Source organism: Crocodylus siamensis, chromosome 10 (genome assembly GCF_052110815.1).
Source record: "Crocodylus siamensis isolate JL-2025a chromosome 10, ASM5211081v1, whole genome shotgun sequence".
Classification (NCBI taxonomy): domain Eukaryota; kingdom Metazoa; phylum Chordata; order Crocodylia; family Crocodylidae; genus Crocodylus; species Crocodylus siamensis.
In genome coordinates, this window is record NC_143404.1 from 8,502,984 (window position 1) to 8,526,013 (window position 23,030).

At 46.4% G+C, this 23,030-nt stretch overlaps 2 protein-coding genes and 1 long non-coding RNA gene across 3 annotated transcripts in view; 2 read left to right on the forward strand and 1 right to left on the reverse strand.

Annotated features, from left to right (window-relative positions):
• Positions 1 to 18,045, reverse strand: part of LOC149856192 (uncharacterized) — a 55,609-nt gene extending 37,564 nt beyond the window's left edge. Inside the window, exon 1 of the long non-coding RNA XR_016444514.1 lies at positions 17,936 to 18,045. This is a non-coding gene — a long non-coding RNA (uncharacterized LOC149856192). The remainder of the gene's footprint in view (positions 1 to 17,935) is intronic.
• Positions 4,066 to 8,948, forward strand: LOC149856193 (leukocyte cell-derived chemotaxin-2-like). Its single transcript, XM_090020623.1, has 4 exons — positions 4,066 to 4,213; positions 6,956 to 7,052; positions 7,611 to 7,756; positions 8,678 to 8,948. Exons 1-4 carry the CDS (start codon positions 4,168 to 4,170, stop codon positions 8,842 to 8,844), a joined length of 456 nt encoding a protein of 151 aa, XP_089876749.1. The 5' UTR covers positions 4,066 to 4,167; the 3' UTR covers positions 8,845 to 8,948.
• LOC149856194 (leukocyte cell-derived chemotaxin-2-like) lies at positions 13,743 to 16,984 on the forward strand. The gene is made up of 4 exons (XM_090020624.1): positions 13,743 to 13,907; positions 15,023 to 15,132; positions 15,385 to 15,517; positions 16,444 to 16,984. Exons 1-4 carry the CDS (start codon positions 13,862 to 13,864, stop codon positions 16,608 to 16,610), a joined length of 456 nt encoding a protein of 151 aa, XP_089876750.1. The 5' UTR covers positions 13,743 to 13,861; the 3' UTR covers positions 16,611 to 16,984.
• Positions 18,046 to 23,030: the final 4,985 nt, after the last annotated feature.

Consider the following 23,030-nt stretch of genomic DNA (forward strand, 5'->3'; position numbering starts at 1 on the left):
TACTTGCTTCCTGAAATGCAGATCTCTCCACTCTTTATTGCCATTAGCTAGGAAGGGAAAAGTGGGCTATACTTAAAAGCCTTAGAAATATAACCACGGGGGATGCCTAGAAGCAGCTTCTAATTGGTTAAACCTCTTTTACTGTAGGAATCAAACTCTCTGTAACTAGAGTAAGAGATTCATCCTCAAGAAGGATTGCCAAACAGGAAAGTAGAGGTCATGTTGCTGCTATAATGTCTATATGCAAAGAGTTAAATTGGCAGTTTTCATCGGTATAATCATGTTTTAGAAGAAAATCTCACCACTCAGCTTCTGCTCAAGGATACTCAACATAGATGAATAGTTACTTTGTCTTAAGGCTACTGCTGCTGTATTCAGCTTTCTGATCCCCAGAGTTACTACATTGTCCATCAAGACGCTTCTGAAAAAAAGTCTCTTGTATTTGCCAGTTGCTGCTGATATTGAATGTACCAAGTTAGGTGGGACATGTTTCGACTATCGTCTGAAAAGATGTTGGAACGATATGCTTGAAGGGAAGTGCCATGGCCACAGCGACCGAAGATGCTGCCTGCCTTGCCATTTATACTGTAAGCATAATGCAAATGCTCTTGTACTTTGCTTAAGAGGAACTTTTCTAGTTCTCTGAAGTGCACATATGCAACACATAGTAGCTACCTAAACATAGTCTCACTGGTTTAAGGCCCAGAAGAGCAAGCAAATTCATTTTTTAATTCAAACTTTGCAGCAGACAGTAGATGGGGCAGCACACGTCTTTAACATTTGTTAAAATGTTAGGGGAGCTGCCTTCAAGGAACTTGCAAACTCTCTTTCCCCCATCCTCACCTCTGTGGGTCTGTACAGGATGATGAAAAGCTGCCAGAGTTAGCATGCTATGTCGCATACCCTCACACAAGATGGGACAGTTGCAGAGAGATAAGGCACTGTCTTCAGGATATTGCTAAGGCAGCAAAATATATCATGGTAGCTGAATCTCTTTCCTCAGTTAGTACAGCTGGAGTTTAACTTTAATTCTGAATTCCCAGTTTAAGTAACATTGCAGAGCTTAGAGCCCACCCAGAGATCAAGAACTGGCAAACATATGTTGGAGCCTGTGCTTGCTTTTGGAAATACTTGGACAGGATTCACTTCTGGGAAAAGATTTTTATATGTAATGCTTGGCCAGATAATTTAAGGAGCTGGTCGTCCATCTACAAGTATTGGAAAGTTGGTATCACCAAAAAATAGGAAAGTAGTGGAAGAACAGATGACACTGAGTTGATTAAAATTACCTTCAGTATGACACTGTAGACAATACTCTTTCATAATAGATTATAGACGTTCATGCTTGCTTCCCTGACTGTGCCAGTGATCAGAAAGGCTGAAAACAGACAACCAGCTTGATTTACTGAATCATAGAAAATGAGGGTTGGAAGGGACCTCAGGAGGTCACATCTAGTCCAGCCCCTTGCTCCAAGCAGGATCAGCCCCAACTAGATTATCCCAGCCAAGGCTTTGTCTAGCCGGGTCTTAAAAACCTCCAAGGATGGAGATACCACCACTGTTCCAGTTCCTCCCACCAGTATTTTGGGCCTCTCCAAATCCAGACTTTACAGACGACCAAGCTCAACTTCCCACATTAAGTACCCATGAATTATTCAAATTAACACTTCACCTCAGAACAACTGCAGCTAACTTGACTTTTAAACCTAGACCACACCTGTTTTGGTGTGAATCACAGACTGAGGCAATGTAGTCTGTTTTTAGCCAAAGATACCATCACTATGACAAAGCTTGTTATAAATCATATATAAAACGGAGAAGATCAATTGCTAACAGGGTTTTGTGAACAACATTGTTATTATTCTTTAGGTAAAATGAATGAGCACATGTGGATTATATTCGAGGACCGCGCCTGTTTGCTGAACAAAGGAATATGTCAGTTTAGCACCAATTACTGCTCTGGTTCGTATACCAACTATAAATGCGGAGGCCCCTCGTCACGGCAATGCTGCTTGCCTTGTAAGTGTGGGGCTTGGGGTTTGGAAAACGTTGGCAATTTTGGATACAAAGCATCAGACTCCTTTTTCCCCTCCCTTTTATTATTTAAAACCAGGGGTTTTCCACCTCCCTGCTGTATGCCCCCCCCCCCCCGCCCCGTCAGCTGATGTTTGGAAATATTTTGTGAGTTGTGTATTTGAACTAGGGAAAGGCTTGCCCCTTGTCCCATGTGAGTTGAATGAATACAGTTGAACTGGGCTAATTTTTTTCATGTAAACCTTTATGAAAAATGGCCTTTTCCACGTTTGAAAAAAACCCCCTCCACTTCTTTTTTCCCCAAACAGGAGATTTTTTTGACATTTCAAAATTTGCGATTCAAAATTCAAGATTGTGCAATTGTCCCTTTTTGGCTGCATTTCCCTTTTCTGTAAATGTCTGAGTATTTCTCTCTCGGTTCATTTGCATTGCCCCTCCACCCTTCTCTGATTTTGAAAGGCAATGGTTTTGTCTGAGCTCGTAAGATCTGGAACTCCTTGTGCAGTTTTTTGCCAGGTCGAAGAGGCAATGTCACTTCATCCACGAGTTTGCTATGACACACAGCTAGAGGGGACACATGGAAGAAAGTGGGTTGAGAGTACGAGTGTCCCATCAGTTAGCAATATGTAACCTCGCTTTTCTCTTTGTATTTTCTAGCAAGGATGAATCCTGTCTGGCCACTGGCAAGCTGAAGAGTCCTTTCTGGCCACCAACAGCGTGAAGAGCCAAAGATATAAACTTAACTGCCAGTTCCCAGCCTTCGCCAACTAACTGCACTCCTCCCTTCCCCAAAATAACACATTGCCTTATTCATGCTTCAGCCTACTTCTGTATTTCTTGAGTTTCCTGTAATTTTATTTAGCCACATAATGGTAGACTTTCCTATTTTCTTTTCACCATAGTAAAGATCATAAGCATGTGTCTTTTCTTGCTGTTCGCTCACAGGGGACGGCACCTGTTATATGAGATAGATCAAACAGGGATAATAAAACATTATGTAACCAGGTAGGAGAAAACTTAGTCTGTGATGAATCGAAAAACATTTCCTGAACAGCCTCACAAGAACCCGGTTGTGTATAGCAGTGGTTCTCGACCATTTTAGACTCAAGGCACCCCTTGGAAAATGCCACCTCTGAGTTTTCACTCATTTTTTGAGCTTCCTGGTTGAGACTCACTGGTGACGAGCTCTTCCAGCCTAAGATTACTGGCTTGTGTTTTACCTTGTATAGAGGCAGGTAGAAGGCAGGGCAGGGTGGCACCTTAGAGACTTATTGGTTCAGAGAGCCATGAGCTTTCACAGGCAACAGCCAGCTTGTGAATGGATGTGCTATGAACGACAAGTCCATTCATAGCATCTGATAAACTAGGCTGTTGCTGATGAAAGCTCATGTCTCGCTCCACCAGATAAGTCCATAAGCGACCGCCTTGCCCCAACTTCTGCCTGATTTCACACTAGCATGGAAAACCGCATCTTTGTACAGAGGGTACCGCTGGTCTAATATCTTCTCAAGAAGGGGAGATGGTTGTGGAAGGGTGTGTGAAAGCATGCTTGTCTCTGAAGTATCTGCCCAGATATCTTAACAATCGCTTGAACGGTCTTTCCATCCCTAGCCTATTCATTATTAGCCAAAATTTGGGATTTTGCTGCAGGCTGCTGAAAAAGTTAAGAGAAAGAGGCTTCAAACTAGAACTCTTGGTTTTTTGTAGGTCTTCTTGTCTCAGACCAACACGGCTACCAAGTACACCCCAGAGAAAGATACTTGAAATTTGCCCTTGAGTTTTACCTCTATCCTTCTCCCTCCCCCATTTTATTTTTAAATGAATTGCTCTGATGCCAAAAAAAAGGAAGAATGAAAGAACGAGCTAATTGTACGGTGCTCTAGAAAACCACATAACTGCCGTTTGCCAAAGGCATTGGAATTTCACCACTGAATATTGTCTCTCCTTCTGGGACCCCTCAGAGACATGGCCAGTCACCGCTGGTATTTAGCTTTACAAATTTAGTCTTCAAAATTCCCTGATCATGTCTGATTGGCTAGGAATATGGACGCAGCCTCGGCAGGGATACACAGATATAAAGCAAAGCATCTCCAACCTTTCACTTGAATACGGAGCTGTGGCGGCAGATGAAAAATGCACCCAGTCACCGTGATCACTTTTGCTTTTGTGATTCCATCTGGTAAGTCCAAATCATGCTGTAAAAGTCACGGATGCTAAACCTGTGGGGGGGTGTAAGGTTTATGGACCAATTTGGGATTCACTTCATTCTTGCTATTGAAAACTCCCTAAAATTCAAATGCTATGCATATTTTTAACAGAAAAGTCCTTTCAAGTTGCCATGCAATAAAACAAAGCATTAATCTATATCTGCTTCATGAAAAGGAATAGACAAGTGACAGTATATTAATTCCAGCAGGTTTTACTTAGATCCTCTAAATGGCAAAAAAGACCATTTTAGATTGATTTTATCTGGCATCCTGTGTTCAAAGAAAATATAGATTTTTTGTTCCCTTGTATTTTAAAGGAACTTGCTGCTGTTTAATTTAAGCTTATCTAGTGGTATAGACAGTCTATATCATTTTACTGTTAAAACTTTTGTAACAGTTCTTTTTTCCAGGTAGCCAAGAACGACTAAAGAAAACAGGTTTGAGTAAGATAGATACACTTTTTACCATAACGCTTATTTTTATAAATGTTGTAGACCCTTCAGAGAACTACTGGTAGCTCAGAAATTGTTCACATCCTTCCTTCACTGCTGTACAGGTGAAAAGGTCTCTGAGCTAGGCCTTCTATTAGATCCTTTGAATAACAGCAGAGGGTATTTAAAATATATATATTATATGTGAAAAGTAATCTTCCTATTGAAACGTCAGTCCGCACACTGTAATGCATTTTCCCATATATCAGCTATCTGATTAGCTGAACTCATTGTGAGTATGATATAAACTATTTGTGCCTAGCACTGAGTGTATCTTGTTTCCTCTACTGTTAACGTGATTCCAATGGTCATAACGGCCATAGAGGAAGTGCACATGTTGCGGCTTCTAACGAATCTGAAAATCTGATAAATACCTGTCATCAATAATCTCAGACAGGACATGAGAAGAAGAATCGTGAGGAGGCAGCTGCCAGCTCAACCCAACGTGTTCTTATAGACTTATTTCTATATGCAACTGCTGACCCCTTAGCTTACGTGGAATTATTCCACAACTAAAATAAACGGTGTATACCTAGAAACGGTCATTATTCAGCCTGCACAAGGAATATAGGAGCTGGCTAGAGAACATTTGTCCCCAGCCCTAAAAGCACTTAAAACATATGCATAACTTTGTTCATTTGAGTACATGTCTTCCATGTGTGTAAGGTGCTGTAGGATCGGTCCTTGGTGTGACTATTTCTTGCTTGATCCACCCAAATCTTAGAACACTGAGCAACCACAAAGGATTCTGGGACTGATAGAAAACCCAGAAACCCTGGAGGAGAGTGGGGGGGAACCGGTGGGGCCAGAAGTAGCTGGTATAAACATGCTGGGGTTATTTCGCCAACATGGTGAAATAATCCTCCCCAAGATTCCTGAGGCGGTGCCCTGGATGGCTGGATGGTGCGCAGGAAAACTCTTCCCTTCCTGCCCCACCAAGCCTCACGGCTGCATGTGTGGAGCAGCTCTCCTGTGGGAGGTTGTGGAACTAGTGAAGAGTTTGATCTTAATCTTCTACATGCAAAATGAATTGCACTGACTGCAAATACTTGCACAGGAAAGCTGTGAGTACAAGGAAGAGTGATGTGGCAAAGCACTTTGCAAACCCCAAGATTTGCAATGAGGTCCCCCAGGCCACATTCAAGCAAGGATCTTCTGTGGGCTGATCCCCTGTTTAGGATAAAACCAAACAGAATGGGCGGAGAGACTTGGACCCAGAGCTGTGCTACTGTTGCGATCAACAGGCAGTGAACAAGTTATAAAAATACAGGAGCAAATCTAGGATTGTAGAAGGTGCGGGGGGGGGGCAGTCAGATGGTGGGGTGTCCAACTCCCGTGGCTCTGCAGACCCTCCCCGTTTCCCCTCTCACCTATTGTACTCATCAGCTGTGACTTAAGACCCTGAAGTTGGCAACAGGCAAGCAGGTTGCGGGGTGGGCAATAGGGCTGTGTGAAGCTTCAGGTGCTGATTTGATTCAGAAGAGATTCAGCCCCATTTGGTGGCTGAATCTCCAAATCCAAATCGAATCAAGGAAACAATAAAAAAAGGTCCAAATCGATTCAAAGCTCTCCGAATCTTCAGAAAAGATTTGGAGAGCTTCAATGATTCGGGCAGTCCCCACCTGCTGCAGCAGAGAGCTGGAGCCGGACTTGGAGCAGGTAAGTAGGGGGCAAGGAAGGGGAGTTGGAGGGGGGAGGGGACCATGGGGGTAGCCCTGCCAGGCCCCATCCTCTGCCTGCTCCCTCAGGGCAGTAATCTGAATAGCCGAATCAAACCACTGTCCCCTGAATCAGCCAAATCCAAAGCAAATACTAGCCACTTCACACAGGCCTAGTGGGCAGCAGTGGCCTTTGGCCCCTGGGTCCCACACTACAAGCAGACTATATAATCAAAGTGGGGTAAAGGGAACAACTGCATCATTGCACCTTCCCCCTCCTACCCACACCATCTCTGCTAAATATGAGGTCAAAAGACAAACAATTTTTGCAGTGCTTCCAAAACCGCTGAGAGGTTAGAGTTTAAACTTTCTCCTCCTCCAAACCCTAGCCCAAAGACCACAGACCTCAACAGGAGACCTACCACAAACTCAGTGGTTTTGGATTGTGCTCTTAAATTCCACCCCCAAAAAAGAGTTAAAATGTGTCATTTGACAATTACTGTCCCTAAAAGAGGGGAAGGCCAATGCGAGCTGGGTGCTTATTCCCTTTTGCCTCTTTTTGAAGCTTTTGCAGGGCCCTGGGCAAATATATGTTCAACTCAGCTGGCAAACAGAGTAAGAGGCTGCGATTCCAATGGCTGCGGAGGATACACCAATGAAAGGTACAGCAACAAGGACTAAGGGGCACTGACAGCTAGGGTATATCAAACTCTGTTTAAAGGACAACATTTGGCTGTGGCAGAAAATAAGGAGGGTAGAAAATGTGTATGTGAAAGGGAGTGAGCAACGGTCTGTTCAAGGCATAGACAGCAAACAGCACGGGCAGCGTTCCATCCAAAATAGTCCATCCAGGAAGGCCCACGTGTAGATGAGGCTAGTTTGGTGGGCAACAGCAGGTCATCTGAAGTCAAGGGAAGATGCAGGTTTACCTCTGGGAAAAGTCTGGACCCCACTGAAGCCAATGGAAAAATTCCCATAGATTTGATTGGAGCCAGAATTCCTCCCCACCCCCAGCTGCGTGAAAGCAAGAATCCAGCCCGAGAAACTGGAAAATGCAAGGTTTTCCGTTCTTATTTAAGGCTTTCAAATCTAATCGTACAAGCAAGTCAGCGTGAGAATGCAGTAGTTTCTGCAGAGTGTTATTGCATTCCCCATTGTGTTTCATTACCTCAATGATGTGCACGTTTACATGGCTATTTACACATGGCCACCTTTTCCAGAGGAAGCCAGATGCACCAGGGGGTAGATGTCATCTGCAAGGATGGATCAGTCGTGTATTCGCCATTCACTGGAAACATTGACAGAAAAGTTAAGCCTTATGGAAACCGTAATGCCATTGATAATGGCATTCAGCTTTCTGGATCAGGTAACCAAGACAAAGTACTTCTGTATTTCCTAACCTTAATGATGGAGTGTATATATATACCCCGCTTTGATTATTAATAACTGAAAAATCAGAACTTAACTAAGCTAGGAGTCATCTGTATTGGCTCATTTTAAATGCACGATTCAAACAGAACTGCCGTGTTCTGGCTTTTGAATCCAGGAGGAAAAAAAGCTAGAAACCCACTAGGCCAGTTGCCGTTTCTGCAAGAAAATTCACTACAGTTCTCACTTTTAGATCTCCCACATCAAAGGTGAGAAGATCAATGACACCAAACTCTTCCCATGTGACAGCCTAACTTCAAACAAAACCCCAAAAGGCAGAGTTAATCTTCTTAAGAGGAATGAAGTTTTCTGTCATTTGAGTTTCATGAAGCAGCTATTCTGAAGCCAGCAGTCTAAAGGCAATAGTGATCCGCTGCTCGATAGGTAGCTCAGGTGCACAACCCCCCGAGAATAGGAATCTGTTGCAGCCTGAATTCAAGAGCTTCAGGTTAACGTAGTCTGGAGATCCATGATTCAGTGTCTACTGTGTGTGTCAAAGTGGTAGGCACCACACAGTCAACCTCAAACTTACAAGGATGTATATGTATGGGTCTGAGAGAGTAATGATGGACTAGGTGCAAAAATGTTAGAAATTTGGATTCAGCAGCTCCTATCAAGTTTAGCTGCTTTTAAGGAGTACACAGGAAACCTTCCGACACTTTAGATTTAAAAGCCAAGGGCAGGGCCTAGCAAAGTGTCTGAAACGTATAGCTCCAAATGCATTATTCGAGTTATAATTAATATTGAGAACATTCAGAGTCCATATTGGGCCTTCTAATTGAATTACTAAGGCAGCTGCTAAGTTATTTTCATACAACTAATCATTTTCTTCTTTCTCTCTCTCTTTTCCTTTGAAAAGGACATTGCATTAAGATGTTTCATATCAAACCATTCAAGAGCAGAGGACCCATCAAGAAAGGCCAGAGACTTGGCATAATGCTCCCAATGCAAAAAGTGTACCCTGGAATTACATCTCACGTTCACATCCAGAATTGTGACTTGACCGATCCAACTCACTACTTGTAAATGGAAAAGCACAAATGTGAACCAAAGCTTTTGAGCTATTGCCTGTGTAGCTAAAACTGTTTCTGTCTAAATAATGGAGCCAATAAAGTGGCCCAGATCCCTCAGCCTGTCCATGTACAGCTTGCCTTGCAAGTCCCTAATCTTATGGGTGGCTCTTTTCTGGGCCCTCTCAAGTTTTTCCACGTCCTTGTTGAAAAGCGGCACCCAGAACAGGACGCACTACTCCAGCTGCGGTCTCACCAGTGCTGACTACCGTGGGAGTATCACTACCCTAGTTTTACATGAGCTGCACTGGTTGATGCATGCCAGCATGTTATCTGCCCTGCTGGCCACTGCATCGCACTGACAGCTCATCTTCATGCTATGGTCAATCATTACCCCTAGGTCCCTTTCAGCCGTGGTGCAAGTCAAGCTGTCACCATGAGCCTGTACCTATGTTGAGGGTTGTTTGTCCCCAGATGGAGCACCTTACACTTGGACGTGCTCAACTTCATCTGGGTCCAGTTTGCCCAACTCTCGAGCCTGTGCAGGTCCGCCTGCAGCTGCAACCTATCTCCTCTACAGCTACGCTCCAGTCATGCAAGGGGGCCCACCAGATCCCCAGGATCCCTACCAGGTCATATTGCTCACTAGAGAGCAGGAGGGCTAGCTCTTCCTGCTTGCTCCCCATGCTCCTGGCATTAGTGTACAGGCAGCTGCGGCCCACAACTCACACCCTGGATTTCCTGAGATGCTGCGGGAGAACGGTTTGGTTAGTCCTTTCAAAACCAGTTGTGCTAGTGTCCTCCGCAAGGGAGCTTTCCTGTGCGCCAGTCCCCCAGCACGCTCCACTTGGAGTTTCTCCGTCCCCCAACAAAGTCCTTGATCCTCTCCCAGTAGGATAAACACTTACTGACAGGATGGGGCATGTCAGGGAAACATTTCCAGTGTGTTACCAGAAACTTGGGTAACTAAGCCAAGGTAAAGGCGCTTGGATTAGTTACTTGCCAAACTCTGACCTTTGATCTGCACAAACATTATGTCACCAGGAACCGGGTGGGTATCTGAGGAAAGTCTACAATGATCTTTATTTCCAACATCTTCTTTCACCCATTCATTTCACCTCTTGCTATATGGTTTGCTATAAACCACCTACCAGCATACCCCCGAATACATATACTGTAAACCTTTTAAGCTGGCTCTAACTACATATGCACAAGACAGAGGTTGGAACAGCCTGTAAAAAAATTCAATTTTCAATGTAAAAATTAAAGTTCAGATTTCCTCGGGGTGGGGGAAAGTCTGAATTTCCTGGTTTTAGAAAAAGGGGTTTCATTTTTGACCCCCCACCCGTAAAAAAACCCAAACAAAAAACCTACAGTTGGTATTTCTCACAGGAAATTCACTCACTTCTGTGGAAAAAGTCATTTAGTCAAATTCCCTATTTTCCACCTTTTTTTTTTTCCTAAGCCAGTTTCCAAAGCTTAACCTTCTGCATGGACATCGGTAAGAGCAAGATAACTTGCTGGATATCAAAAACATCCCATTACAAGCTCTGCTCGAAATACCCATTGCAACATATGGAGTGCCCTGGGGTAACCTGGTCTCGAAGTACAGGATTCAAGGAAACCTGTGTGTCACGGGTGTGTCTTGTAAAGGAGCAATGCCTTGTGTATGACACCTGTGTGTGTCACGGGTGTGTCTTGTAAAGGAGCAATGCCTTGTGTATGACACCTGTGTGTGTCACGGGTGTGTCTTGTAAAGGAGCAATGCCTTGTGTATGACACCTGTGTGTGTCACGGGTGTGTCTTCTAGAAGATCCAAATCCAAAAATCCCCCAGTGGTGCTACCTTTTCAAGGTCTTCCTGATTGTACCATAATCAGTCTTCTCCACGTCTCTCTTAGCTGTACCGCTGGTTACTGAGGACAGGCACATCATGGGTATCCTGCACTCACCTTCACAAAACAAAGCTATAAGCCGGCTGTAGAGAGGAGTGAGGATGCCACATACAGCCAGAGGTCCTGCAGTTACAGGAGGAGTCCAGGCAGTTTTTGTACCGGGATGGCTGGGCCAGTTAAGGGTGTGGTACTGGAGTGGCTGCAGTTCTCCCCATATAAAGAATAAATATAACCAGCATCATTAATTCTCCTACCACGCTTGAGCACCTTTGTACAAACAGAACTACACTGCTAGAGAGGGGGGAGAGTTTAAGCAGGTCATTCATTTCTCCTGGTAGATATTTCTGAGAAATTTCCACCCCTGGAAATGTTTCTAGGAGAGGGAGTATACAATGCATTCAGCCTGCAACTGCTCCCTCTCCTCTGCTCTTTATTGTCTGCGTATTTATTGTTTTACCAGTGTGTCCACTGTACCAGCGCATTTATTGTTTTACCAGCCCTGTTAGAACGTATCTCAGAACATCCATCGGACCATCCTTCCCCCCTCCAAGTGTCATGATATAAACTGCTGCCCACATCTGTCTGTCCTTACCCACCTCATCTCTATCTTGCTGTATTGCCACAAAGTACTTTGAAACAAGGACCTTGACTTCTTGCCCACATGCAACATAGCCAGCATACAACTTGTGCAAAACAAATAATGGGCTGGATTTCTTGGCTCTCGGTTCTGCTCTGGAGGCACAGAGATTATGAAAATTTACTTTCAACTGCTAGTGGAGAATTCCCCTGGCATGGAGGTCATCATTGCTGAGCCTACACTCCTCACTCTTCCCCTAAAGTTAAGCGCGTTTTACTCCGAACAACTGGTTTTCCTCTGAAAACAGCAGACGTTCCAGGCACTTTTTATACTACAAGTATATTACATTTGGCTGCTGGGGCCAAGTGGCTGAGGGCAAGCGAAACTCGGGGGCATCCGAATCCCAAGCATCCATCCTTGGACCTGCACATAAAATGCCCGCCACAAGATTTGGAAGCATCTGCAGCCTCAGGCGGGAGTGGAGGATGTTTGCTGGTATTAGGGTCACATTTGGTTCTTGAATGACTCACGGATTTGGAATAGATTTGGCGGATTTGGCTTGGAAGACAAAAATTTTTCCTTAAAAGAAAAAAAATTACATTTGCCTGCTGTGTTCTCTGTGATGTTAGTGGGCAGTTGTAATAATCGTGTATTTAGAGATGCAAGAGAAATGAGCTATTTACAAAATCTCAGTAGAACTGATTTCATCTGACCCATCTTTCCCTACTTTTCACTGATCCTAAGGGTCTGACACCTATATTTTTGGACACCTATGTCCCTTTTTTCCCCACCTCTCTCGAAGTCAAGATGGGTAGTGTAGCAAAACCCCCAGTTTTTCCTTTTTTTTAAAAAATTTAAAATGCTTTCCCTCCCCTTCCCCAACCATTTCTGACTTATTCTCTCCCTCTCTATTCCCTATTGTCACGGAGTGGGGCCTAGGAGCGGCCATGAAGCTCCCTAGCGCCCCCCACCGTGTCCAAGTAGGTGACTGAGCACCCTCAACTCGCCCGCCACGTCTTTGATGTTATAGGTTCAAATGGGAGGCTGCCTTGTCTCGCCTTGGACACTGCTCCGCTCTATGCCCCGTTCCAATTCGGGTGCCCCAGTGCACCCCTGCCTGATGGGCGATGCGTGCCTCCTACCTCCCCTTCAGCACGCGCCAAGCCTCGCAGCTATTCCCGGACGTTATCAAGTCCTTACCCTTTAGCGCCCTACCGGGCGCCCCTGTGCTCATCACGCACCAGCGCCTTACTCTTGTGCCTCTTTAGCGTCTCCAACCGTGTGGAGCCCTCCGGGACCCTTTCCAGGTCCTGCACCCAGTTGGAGCTCAGGTGGTCGCAGGCGTGCCTGGCCCCCTGGACCACTGTCTGGGTCTCTTGCCCAACTGGGGCTTCACCCTAACCCGCCCCACCAGGCTTCGGCGCCATACCTGGCAACCCTGAGCTGGTTTCACCACCAGCACCCCCTGTCCAGGGCCTAAGCCGCGCTGCTCGTGCCTTGACGAGAAAAATAGAGGACATAAAGGTATTGGGTTTTGTATCAATAGGGGACAGAGGACAACTCGACTGTCCTCTACAATGGCCACCCTAGCATACATTCAATTTCTCCTTGTAGTAAACACTCTGCCCCTGGTGTCAATCTGGAAGGAAGTCTCCCAAGAATAAACTCTCTCTCCTGGTCTGGTCTGGTCTGGTCTGGTCAGAGAAGGGAGCAACACCCACTGCTCCCTGCCTTTTCCCCAAGCTAGGGGCTGCCCTGTTTGGAGAATGATTTTGAAGTCGGCAGGGCTGGAGGCTCTTCCCTCAGCCACTGTCCACCACTTTTTTCCCCTTGTGGCCCTCGCTGCCCAGCTGGGTGGCAGTGAGTTCCAAGCTGGGGAGGCCAGGAAGCAGGCTAAAGAAGGCTTTCCTCATTCTGGTTTGGGACCCTGAAGGCTTTCAATGCTCTGTGCCCAGCCAGGTGTCACGTGCAGTGATTGAAAAGACCGTGGAACCCAGAAAGACTGTCCACAAGGCTTCCCAAGCTCGCTCAGTCCAGGGACTGGTCTGGGGAACAGCCCTGCTGCTGCACTCCCTTCCCAGGCTGGTCTATGGGAGCAGAGTGCAGTGACAGTGAAAGACTCCCCACCCCTTCCCCAGACCCAGGCGCCCCCAGGGAGCCTTTTCCCATTGCTCCACCATGCCCTCCAGGAGCAGCACTGCTCCCCCCACGTCCCCCAGATGGGGATCGCCCTGGTCTCGGGAAGGAACATAGAGCAGAGGAGAGGGAGCGGTTGCAGGCTGAATGCATTGTACACTCCCCCCCCCGCAGAAACATTTCCCAGGGAGGATATTTCTCAGAAACGTCTACCAGTAGAAATGAATGGCCTAAGTTGCCAATTGTATTCGTCTTTCACAACCAGATTTATCAACAGCATTGCTGGTTTATTGTTCTGTCGCAATCCAGGAAATGATACTGAAGGCTGAAGTCTGACTGGGTCCAGGAGAGTATATAAACAAAACTAGATGCACCACGCTGCATCCTTGACTTGATCAAGAAGACACTAGTGAGAGAGCTGCAAAAATGCTGACAATCAAGGTGATCGTTCTTGCTGGCTTACTGTCCATCGGTAAGTTCATACGGATATTTGATACAGTTTGCTAATCTCTTTTTCAAGCTTCCTAGGAGAGGTTCCCCAGCTTTGCTATGAAGTAACTATTCTTGCAGGGAACATTCCTTCCAGATGGACTTGTCTTGTGAAGGCTTAAGGCAAAATGCAATATTTTATTAACATTTTTCTCTAAGGAAATATAAAAACCTTCCTGTACAAACTATTTTATTAGCAATTTGGAGTGCATGCTATAACACATTAAAGGCTCATCTCTTCAGAGCCCTTTAAGAGTATTAAGGTAAATCAATTAGAGGTCCCTTGCTAAAGGGAACTCGGGCCACTTTATACTGAAGAAAAGTCCTTACGGGGGGGATTTACAATGCTTTCATTTATGCACATAGTCCTCATCCCTTTATTTGATTGCCTTTACTTTCCTTGAGTGTTCCTATATAAACTGAAGCTTACTGGTTCTAGGCCAAGATAACTGTAAAAGTGACATGGTTTTAGATTAATTCCAGATTAAGACATGAGATAAATACCTGCACTCCGGTTGCTGGCATCGCTCTATTTCTTAGCGAGCAGAACCACAGTCTTAAAGCAAATGACGCTATTAGACAAAGTCACACAAAGAAGCTATGGCCAAGCTACAGCCTTCAAGACTGGCAGAAATGACCCACTTCTGTCCTCATCATCAACACCGCGTCATTGAGTTTAGCCCTTGAGCTAACAGCCAGACCCATAGTCTGTGGCCTCGAGCACATTAAGGTTTTTCTGCTTAATATCGTTTTGTATTAATTCCACTGGAGTTGTATTCAAATCAAACAAGGCGACAAGGCTGCCATCCATTTAACCTCGCTGATTTAGAACATCGTTAGATAGTCTAAATTAGATCATCTAATTGCTTCGTCAGATGACACGATGCTTAAAAAGAGAATATATGACTATATATATGTCCTGTGTCATTATATATACTATGTTAACTCTGCATTAACATGAGTGAAAGCAACTGGGTGAAGAAAAGTCCCAGACAGCCGTGTCATGGAAACAAGGCTTGAGCTTACACTTGCTAACTATTCTCTTGTACAAGACTAGATAACTCCCTTCGACTGTGTATGTTTTATTTTTTTCAACAGTGGCAGCAGGACCCTGGGGACAAATATGTGTTGGCAACCCCAGAAATAGTAGAAGGACTTGTGATCCCCACGGCTGTGGACACTATTGGTGCTTCAAGGTAAAATACAATGTGATATGCTAATAGCTAGTTCAATATTATTGTGCCTAACAAACGTTTAAAAGGTAGAGAGTCCCACTTGGATTTAATATTGTAAAGTTAATACTACGAATAAATAGGCACAGGAGTACAGTAGCTCCAATGGTTTTGTCTAGTTTCATTCTGCAGAGATTACGTGCCCTCCACATTCATCCACGAAGGCCAGAATGTAAATCTCTATTACCTGTTTTATCTGTAAACACTTTCAGACTAAACGGGAAGAAGCATCTAGGAGTGGATGTGTTATGTCAGGATGGATCAACAGTGCGGGCACCTTTCAGTGGAACAATTATCAGGCAGGCAAAGCCTTATTCACGTGATAATGCTATTAACAACGGTATCCAGCTTTCCGGATCAGGTAAGTGAGACAAACTGCTTCCATATTTCTTAAACTTTAAAATCACTAGATACTGATACAATATGTTGGGTCATTCACAGAGATACATTAAAACCACATATGTATATATGTGCAGCTAGCACCCTGCCCAGGTGGCCCTGGGGGGCTCTGCTGCCCCGGAGGCAAGCACCAGGACCTGCTGCAGCTCAGGGGCTGAGCAACCTGGTGGTAGCTTGCAGGGGCAGGCTCCAGCAAGGCAAGAAACCCACAGCAAGTCCTGCCCCACAGTGACCGGGGGGGAAGGGGAGAAGGTGTCCCCCACAGCTGACCGCAAGACGGGTGATCATTGTGGCCGGTCATCGTGGTTGCTTCCAGAAGAGCGCCATGGCACTCCACTCCCTCAGCCAGTATTGCAGGGGGCACACCTGCCCCCCCGCCCGTCACTGAAGCAGCGAGTGCAGCCAGTTGAGGGGCTGCACCGGTGCTGTCAGGGGGTGCACGTGCACCCTCATGCACCCCCTACGCACCGCCACTGGCTGGAGGGTCACAGCCCCTGAGCTGCAGGAGACCCCAGTGCTTCCTTCTGCAGTGGCAGTACCCCCTGGGCAGCACCCACTCTGACACCCCACCCTGGCAGTCACAGAAGGGGGGTACCCCCACCGGGGCCCTCCGCAGCTCAGCGCCAGCCAGCAGCTCGCCCCCCAGCCACTTAGTCTGTCTGTCCAGAGCATTCTGATTGGTTGTTTCAGTAAGCATTGTGATTGGGTGCCAAGACCACCAATCAGAGTGCTCTGGACAGACAGAATAAGCTTATTATTATTAGAGATTGAGACTATTTAGAGTGTTTGGACGTTGCCTATTAATTATGTTACTAAGTCTAATGACTAAGTCATTTTCATACAGACGATGGTTTCCTTTTCTCTCCCCCCCTTCCCGGTTTTTAAAAGGTTACTGCATCCAGATGTTTTATATCCGACCAGTTAAATACAGAGGACCCATCAAGAAGGGTGAAACCCTAGGTACCATGCTACCAATGCAAAGAGTATACCCTAAAATTCAGTCTCACGTTCACATCCAGAATTGTGATCGGACAAATCCCACCTCCAACTTGTAAGTGCAATCTGCAAACCTGGAAACCAGGCCTGCACAACTGGACCTACTTCCATCCGACTAGTGCATCCACTTCAGTCCGCCGTTCTTTTTGTGGGGGGGAGAAGATGCCAGCGAACAAGATAGATAGAAAATTGCTCTACTGGTCACAGGAAAGCTAAACAACCGCAAGCGGGAGGAGGAGTGCAGGTGCTTGTTCCCATGCCCATCACTTAAAAGGTGACCTACACTTTGAGAAAAATCCTTGTGAACACCCCACTTCTGGAAAGAAATCTCTGCATTGCTGGAAGCCCTATCAAAAGATGCTTTTCCCCATACCAATGAGAAACCCAGCCTCTGTACGAAATATAATTTGATTAAAGCCTTGCCTTCCTGTTATCTGAACTCGTGTGTTGTTCTTTCTAGGTGCCTTTCTCTGCCTGCCCAGAAGTACTATCTAGCCCCCAAACTAAGCTACTTTCCAAGGTGTATCTGCCTTTAATCTAGAGAATCACCTCAAACCTTCCTCTACTTCCTACCAGAGGGTGCCTCTCCCTGGAGAGCCATGCCAGATCTCTTCCATCTAGGTGAGATACCTACTTCCCCCAGTGAGTAAGAAAAATACCCACTCAATCTTGGCCCAGAAAGTCAAGCTAAGATGCAACACTACCAATGTGCCCCTGACCTCTTCATGGCCAACGCCATCTGAGAAGTGCTCTGGGACCGCTGTTACTAGGGGGGTGTTGATACCTCTTCTTCAGCGCTCTCAGCCACGATCCACCTCCCTGCTCTTGCTTTGCGCAGGCCAAACTTGGCCAGACATGGCGGGGGCTCCTGCCACAGCTGCTTTCCTATGATCAACTGCACACGGTCACTGGTAATAAGGCTTAACTTCACTGCGAGTTCACTGATCTTAAGACTGCCCTCCTCCTCTCTCCATCAGCCACCACCTAGCGATGCTACGTCAGGGCAGACCACCCTGTCCCACAGGAGTTGCCTTGCAAACTCAACTTTCTAGTGTCCACACTCAATCATAGCCACATCCTGCACAGCCATTTGTAGGGCATGAAACCTTGGTGCACACACGAGAAGCAAAACCGCTGATCCTCCCCTTGAGACAAGCTTGCACCCCAGCTTTTCCCGGTGCAAAACTGCGGGTGACCACATCTCTCATTTAATCCAAGACAAGGGCAGCTGACCTTCCTGCTCAGAATGAGTCGGAGTCCCTGTATTTTGTCAGGGCCCTTTGAGGGGCCTAATGTCGTGGTCTCGGGTTTTCCAGGTCGACCTCCATTCTGCCTGGATCAACCCCATTGTGCCCTGAGAGGGGCAGCAACACACAAGATCTACCTGTTAAGGAGGTTTCAGGATCCAGTAGTACCTGTCCTCTGCCAAGATTTCTTTCAGAAAACCAGCACCAGAAACCTAGTCTCCCTCCAAGTTAGGCAGCAACCTCTCCCTGTATGACACTGCTCACAGATGTGGAGGGGCAGGGCAGGCTGCGCTCACAGCCGGTCACGAGACGGCAATGACTTGCACGGGTGGTTGCAGAGGGGGAGAGGCCTGAACTGGCAAAAAGATTGAGGAATGCGGCTTGATTTTCAGCAGCTTAAACTGACAGTAACTTGCCCAAAGCTCTCTTTTGGCTGGTCCGCTAGCACAGCCTGCTGCTCCTTTTGTGAAACTGCGATACACACATTTTAGGCAAAATATATTTTGTCAAAGTGGAACTAAAACCTATCCTATAGCTGCATTTGCTTTTGTTTTTCTATCAGGACTCATAGTAGAGATGGTATCTTTCATTAGACCAGCAAGATTTTTTGCAAATGTTTTCTTTAATTGCAAGCTTTCGGACACAAACGCCCGTCATCGGGCATCGGAGAAACGATTGCAAAAGTTCTCCTGGGTAGAAATCTGCCTTCCTGACATGTTGTCCTCTTGCTTTTTCAAGTCATGCCTGGCAGAAATCTCTCACTTGATTACTCCATTTCCCTCTCAGATTTCCTTATTTTCGGTCTTGAAGATGAAATATTGCAAATATAGTTGATACTTGATTACCAGTGAAGGCCAAATAATATGATTTACTATGATTGCCCCCTGGTCATTCTGAATCTTACAGAGGTGGATTTTCTGGTTTTGAGCTCCAGCTTGAGCTTCTGGTCAAAAAATCCCTCCTAATCAAACTAATCAAAGTGGTCCCTCCAAAGATGATACTGCTGAAAGCCTGGGACTAGGTACCCTCCCTTTCTTTTTTTTTTTGTGCAGATTTTGTTGGACTCTGACAGGCTGCATCCCTCTCAAAACGAATGTGGGAGTGCTTTTATGTTGATAATGATTGTGTGTGCCTCAGTTTCCCCATGTTTTTTGGATGCAGTTATACCCTGGGGTCAGGAAGGTTCATGTCAAGCCTGGAGTTGTGGGGGATAGGAGCAAGGAGTGAGAAGTGGATCCCTGAATATAGCTGTGTGGAAAAGACCATCCAAGTGGCATGGACTCCTTCACGGGAGGAAGATGCGCTTAAAGACAATAGACGCTTGAGCCAGTTAGGATTGATTTTTAACCACGGTCATCAGAGAGGTGGGATCAAACAAGCCTGTTGGGTGATAGATGGTCTAAAAAGAGAAAGCATCAAGGGAGGGAAAAGGAAGTTGGGGGTGAGAAGAGATCCCATCTCTGGGCATCTCCCTGATGCGAGATGTGAGCAGTGGGGTATCCCAGGGCTCGGTCCTCAGGCCCACACTGTTTAACATCTTCATCAGCGACTTGGACGAGGGGGTGGAAAGCACACTGTCCAAGTTTGCTGATGACACTAAGATATAGGACGAGGTGGACACACTTGAAGGGAGAGAGAGGCTGCAAATAGATTTAGACAGACTACGAAAGTGGGCAGATGAGAATAGGATGGGGTTCAACATAGACAAATGCAGGGTGCTGCACCTTGGGAGAAGGACTCTACAGCACACATACAGGCTGGGCAGTTCCCTTCTTGAAAGCACAGAGGCGGAAAGGGATCTTGGAGTCAGTATTGATCCAAGAGGAACATGAGCCGCCAGTGCCAGACCGCAGCCAGCAAGGCCAGCCATACCTTGTCATGCATCCAAAGGTGCATCTCAAGTCAGTCCAGAGAGGTGATACTCCCCCTCTGTGCGGCTTTGGTCAGGCTGCAGTTGGAGTACTGTGTCCAGTACTGGGCACCGCACTTCAAAAGGGATGTGGCCAGCCTGGAGAGGGTTCAGAGGAGGGCCACCCGCTGGGAGAGACGGCAGCAGGACAGGCCCTATGAGGAGAGACTGAGGGACCTGAACCTGTTCAGCCTCAGCAAGAGGAGGCTGAGGGGGGATCTGGTGGCTGCCTACAAACCCATCAGGGGAGATCAACAGCAAACAGGAAGAGCCCTTTTCTCCCCAGCACCCCCTGGGGTGACGAGGAACCGTGGTAATAAGCTGATGGAGAATAGGTTTAGGTTAGAGATCAGAAGGCAATATTTTACAGTTAGGGTGGCCAAAATCTGGAACCAACTTCCCAGGGAAGTGGTCCTCGCCCCTACCTTGGGCAAGTTCAAGAGAAGGTTGGATGATCACCTGTCTGGGGTCTTGTGAACCCAGCATTCATGCCGGCCTGTGGCAAGGGGTCAGGCTAGATGATCTGTTCAGGTCCTTCCTGACCCTCGCTGCTATGAAACTATGAACTGATGCTCATGACTCTTAGTCTAACCCCTTTTAATGCATTAATTATGCATCTATGACCCGGTTCAGCCTGAGACCCACAGCTTCATTGTTTGCACTCCAACATGGGGGTGGGTTGCCCATGCAATCCTGCAGAGAAAAGCCCCATGGCTGGTGTTGTAGAGTGGAAGGCACAACCTGGCATCCCCCTGCTTACCAGCACGCTGCACCATGGGACGTGCCAGAGCCGCTCCACCATTGCAAGGGAAACACTGGTCCCTGGCTGGAATAATGACGTCTTTTCTTGGAGAGTACCAGGCTTTCTTTCAACTTAAGAGCAATTTCTACTACCCCCAGCAGCTCCTGTGTTTTCTTTGAAAAGCTTTTAATCAATACTCACATCCCAAGACATCAAGAGGGGTAGCAGGAGCAAGAAAGTAAAAGAGAGAGTACATAGGCTTGGCTCATGTCCCCATGAATGCGAACCTCAGTACCCGGGCTCTACCTGGTTAGCTTCCCTCCGTTTTCTGTACCTCTCTCTGTCCCTTGTGCTGCAGGGGAAGATGTGACACAAGAATTGCTACTCAGGAGCTGTGCAATTTTTTGGGTGATTGTCCCATTTCCTTCTGCTGTTGTGTACTAAGTGGTGAATTATTTTCTTTCAAAACCAAACCGATGAACAGTTATATTTTTTGTTAACATCCCCTTTGCAGAATCTGTGAATATTGTTGATTCAGGGAGCAAAGTTCTTCCTATTCAATTTTGACTGACCAGGATAACAGGCTAACCATTTCCTGAGCACAGTGAAGAGGTACACTGTATTTTCACTTGGATTTGATCCCAGAGCTCAGGTCAAGGAACTGAGAAATGCCAGCTCAGACTGATCACTTTTGCTGGCTTGTTTTCCGACAGTAATCAAGAGGGCTAAATTTCATGAATTCTCTTGAGGCTTTTAAGTCTGCCAGAAATGTGTGCTCAAGTATATATATACATAAATACACACACACACACACACACACACACATATAAATACACACACACACACACATGTGGCTAGAGGGTCGTACCCAGAGAGTGGTAGTGGATGGGTCGGTATCGACCTGGGAGTGGGTAGTGGGGTCCGGCAGGGCTCGGTCCTTGGACCGATACTCTTCAATCTCTTCATCAGTGACTTGGACGAGGGAGTGAAGTGTACTCTATCCAAGTTTGAGGATGATACAAAACCGTGGGGAGAAGTGGACACACCAGAGGGCAGGGAACAACTACAGGCAGACCTGGACAGGTTGGACAAATGGGCAGAAAACAACAGAATGCAATTTAACAGGGAGAAATGCAAAGTGCTGCATCTGAGGAGGCAAAATGTCCAGCACACCTACTGCCTAGGAAATGAGCTGCTCAGTAGCACGGAAGCAGAAAGGGATCTCAGAGTCCAAGTGGACTCCAAGATGAACATGAGCCATCGGTGTGATGAAGTCATCAGAAAAGCTAACTGCACTTTATCGTGCATCAGCAGCTGCATGACAAACAGAACCAGGGAGGCGATACTTCCCCTCTATCGGGCACTGGTCAGACTGCAGCTGGAGTACTGCGTCCAGTTTTGGGCACCACACTTCAAGAGGGATGTGGATAACCTGGAGAGGGTCCAGAGAGGGGCCACTCATATGGTTAAAGGCTTGCAGGCCAAGCCCTACGAGGAGAGACTAAGGCACTTGGACCTCTTCAGCCTCCGCCAGAGAAGGTTGAGAGGCGACCTTGTGGCTGCCCATAAATTCATCATGGGGGGCGCAGAAGGGAATAGGTGAGGCTCTACTTACCAAGGCGCCCCTGGGGGTCACAAGAAATAATGGCCACAAGCTAGCAGAGAGCAGATTTAGACTGGACATTAGGAGGAACTTCTTCACAGTTAGAGTGGCCAAGGTCTGGAATGGGCTCCCAAGGGAGGTGGGGCTCTCCCCTACCCTGGGGGTCTTCAAGAGGAGGTTGGATGGGCATCTGGCTGGGGGCATCTGAACCCAGCACTTTCCTGTCTATGCAGGGAGTCAGACTCGATGATCTATGGAGGTCCCTTCCGACCCTAACATCTATGTATCTGTGAATCTATATCTATCTATACACATACACACACACACATATATATACACACGCACACTTTTTTTTTTCCTGAGAGAACATATATTTCTCCCATATATTTTTGAGGCCAGATTTCTGGAAGAAGTGCATTTGGGTTTATTAGAAGTAAATATTCTTGCAGCAAAAACCATCCAGCTGCATTTGTCTTGTGAAGAATGAAGGTAAAATATTGTAAATAGCTATTTCTTGAGAAAATAGAAAAGACCTGGCCCACATGCAGGAAGATGTCTTTGTTCGGATGAAAAGCGAAGTGGTAAAGGGAAACTAACTTCTAGGAGCACACTGAAGCAGGCAAGTCATTTCTAGTAGCATACTGAAGCCAAAAATCAGGTGCTCTTCAAGTGCTCATGATGACTTGATAATCAGCATCTACTTCAACTGAGGTACAAGGTCTAAGCAAGCAGTCCTAGCAGGAAGATGGAGCACAGTCAAGTTTCTATGTATGACTACTCAAGGAGAAGGAAATTATGCCCTTATGGCTTGAAACAGTGTTTATAGGCAAGACCAGGAGAAAGCAGGTGACAGGCAGCATCTGAGGCAGACAGAACAATATTATCTTTCCGTTCTGATGAGGGCTGAGCCTTTCCCCCAGACTCAGTTGTTTTCTCTAGGTCCTCCTTGTACCTCTGCCCATGTCCTCAGACCGACAC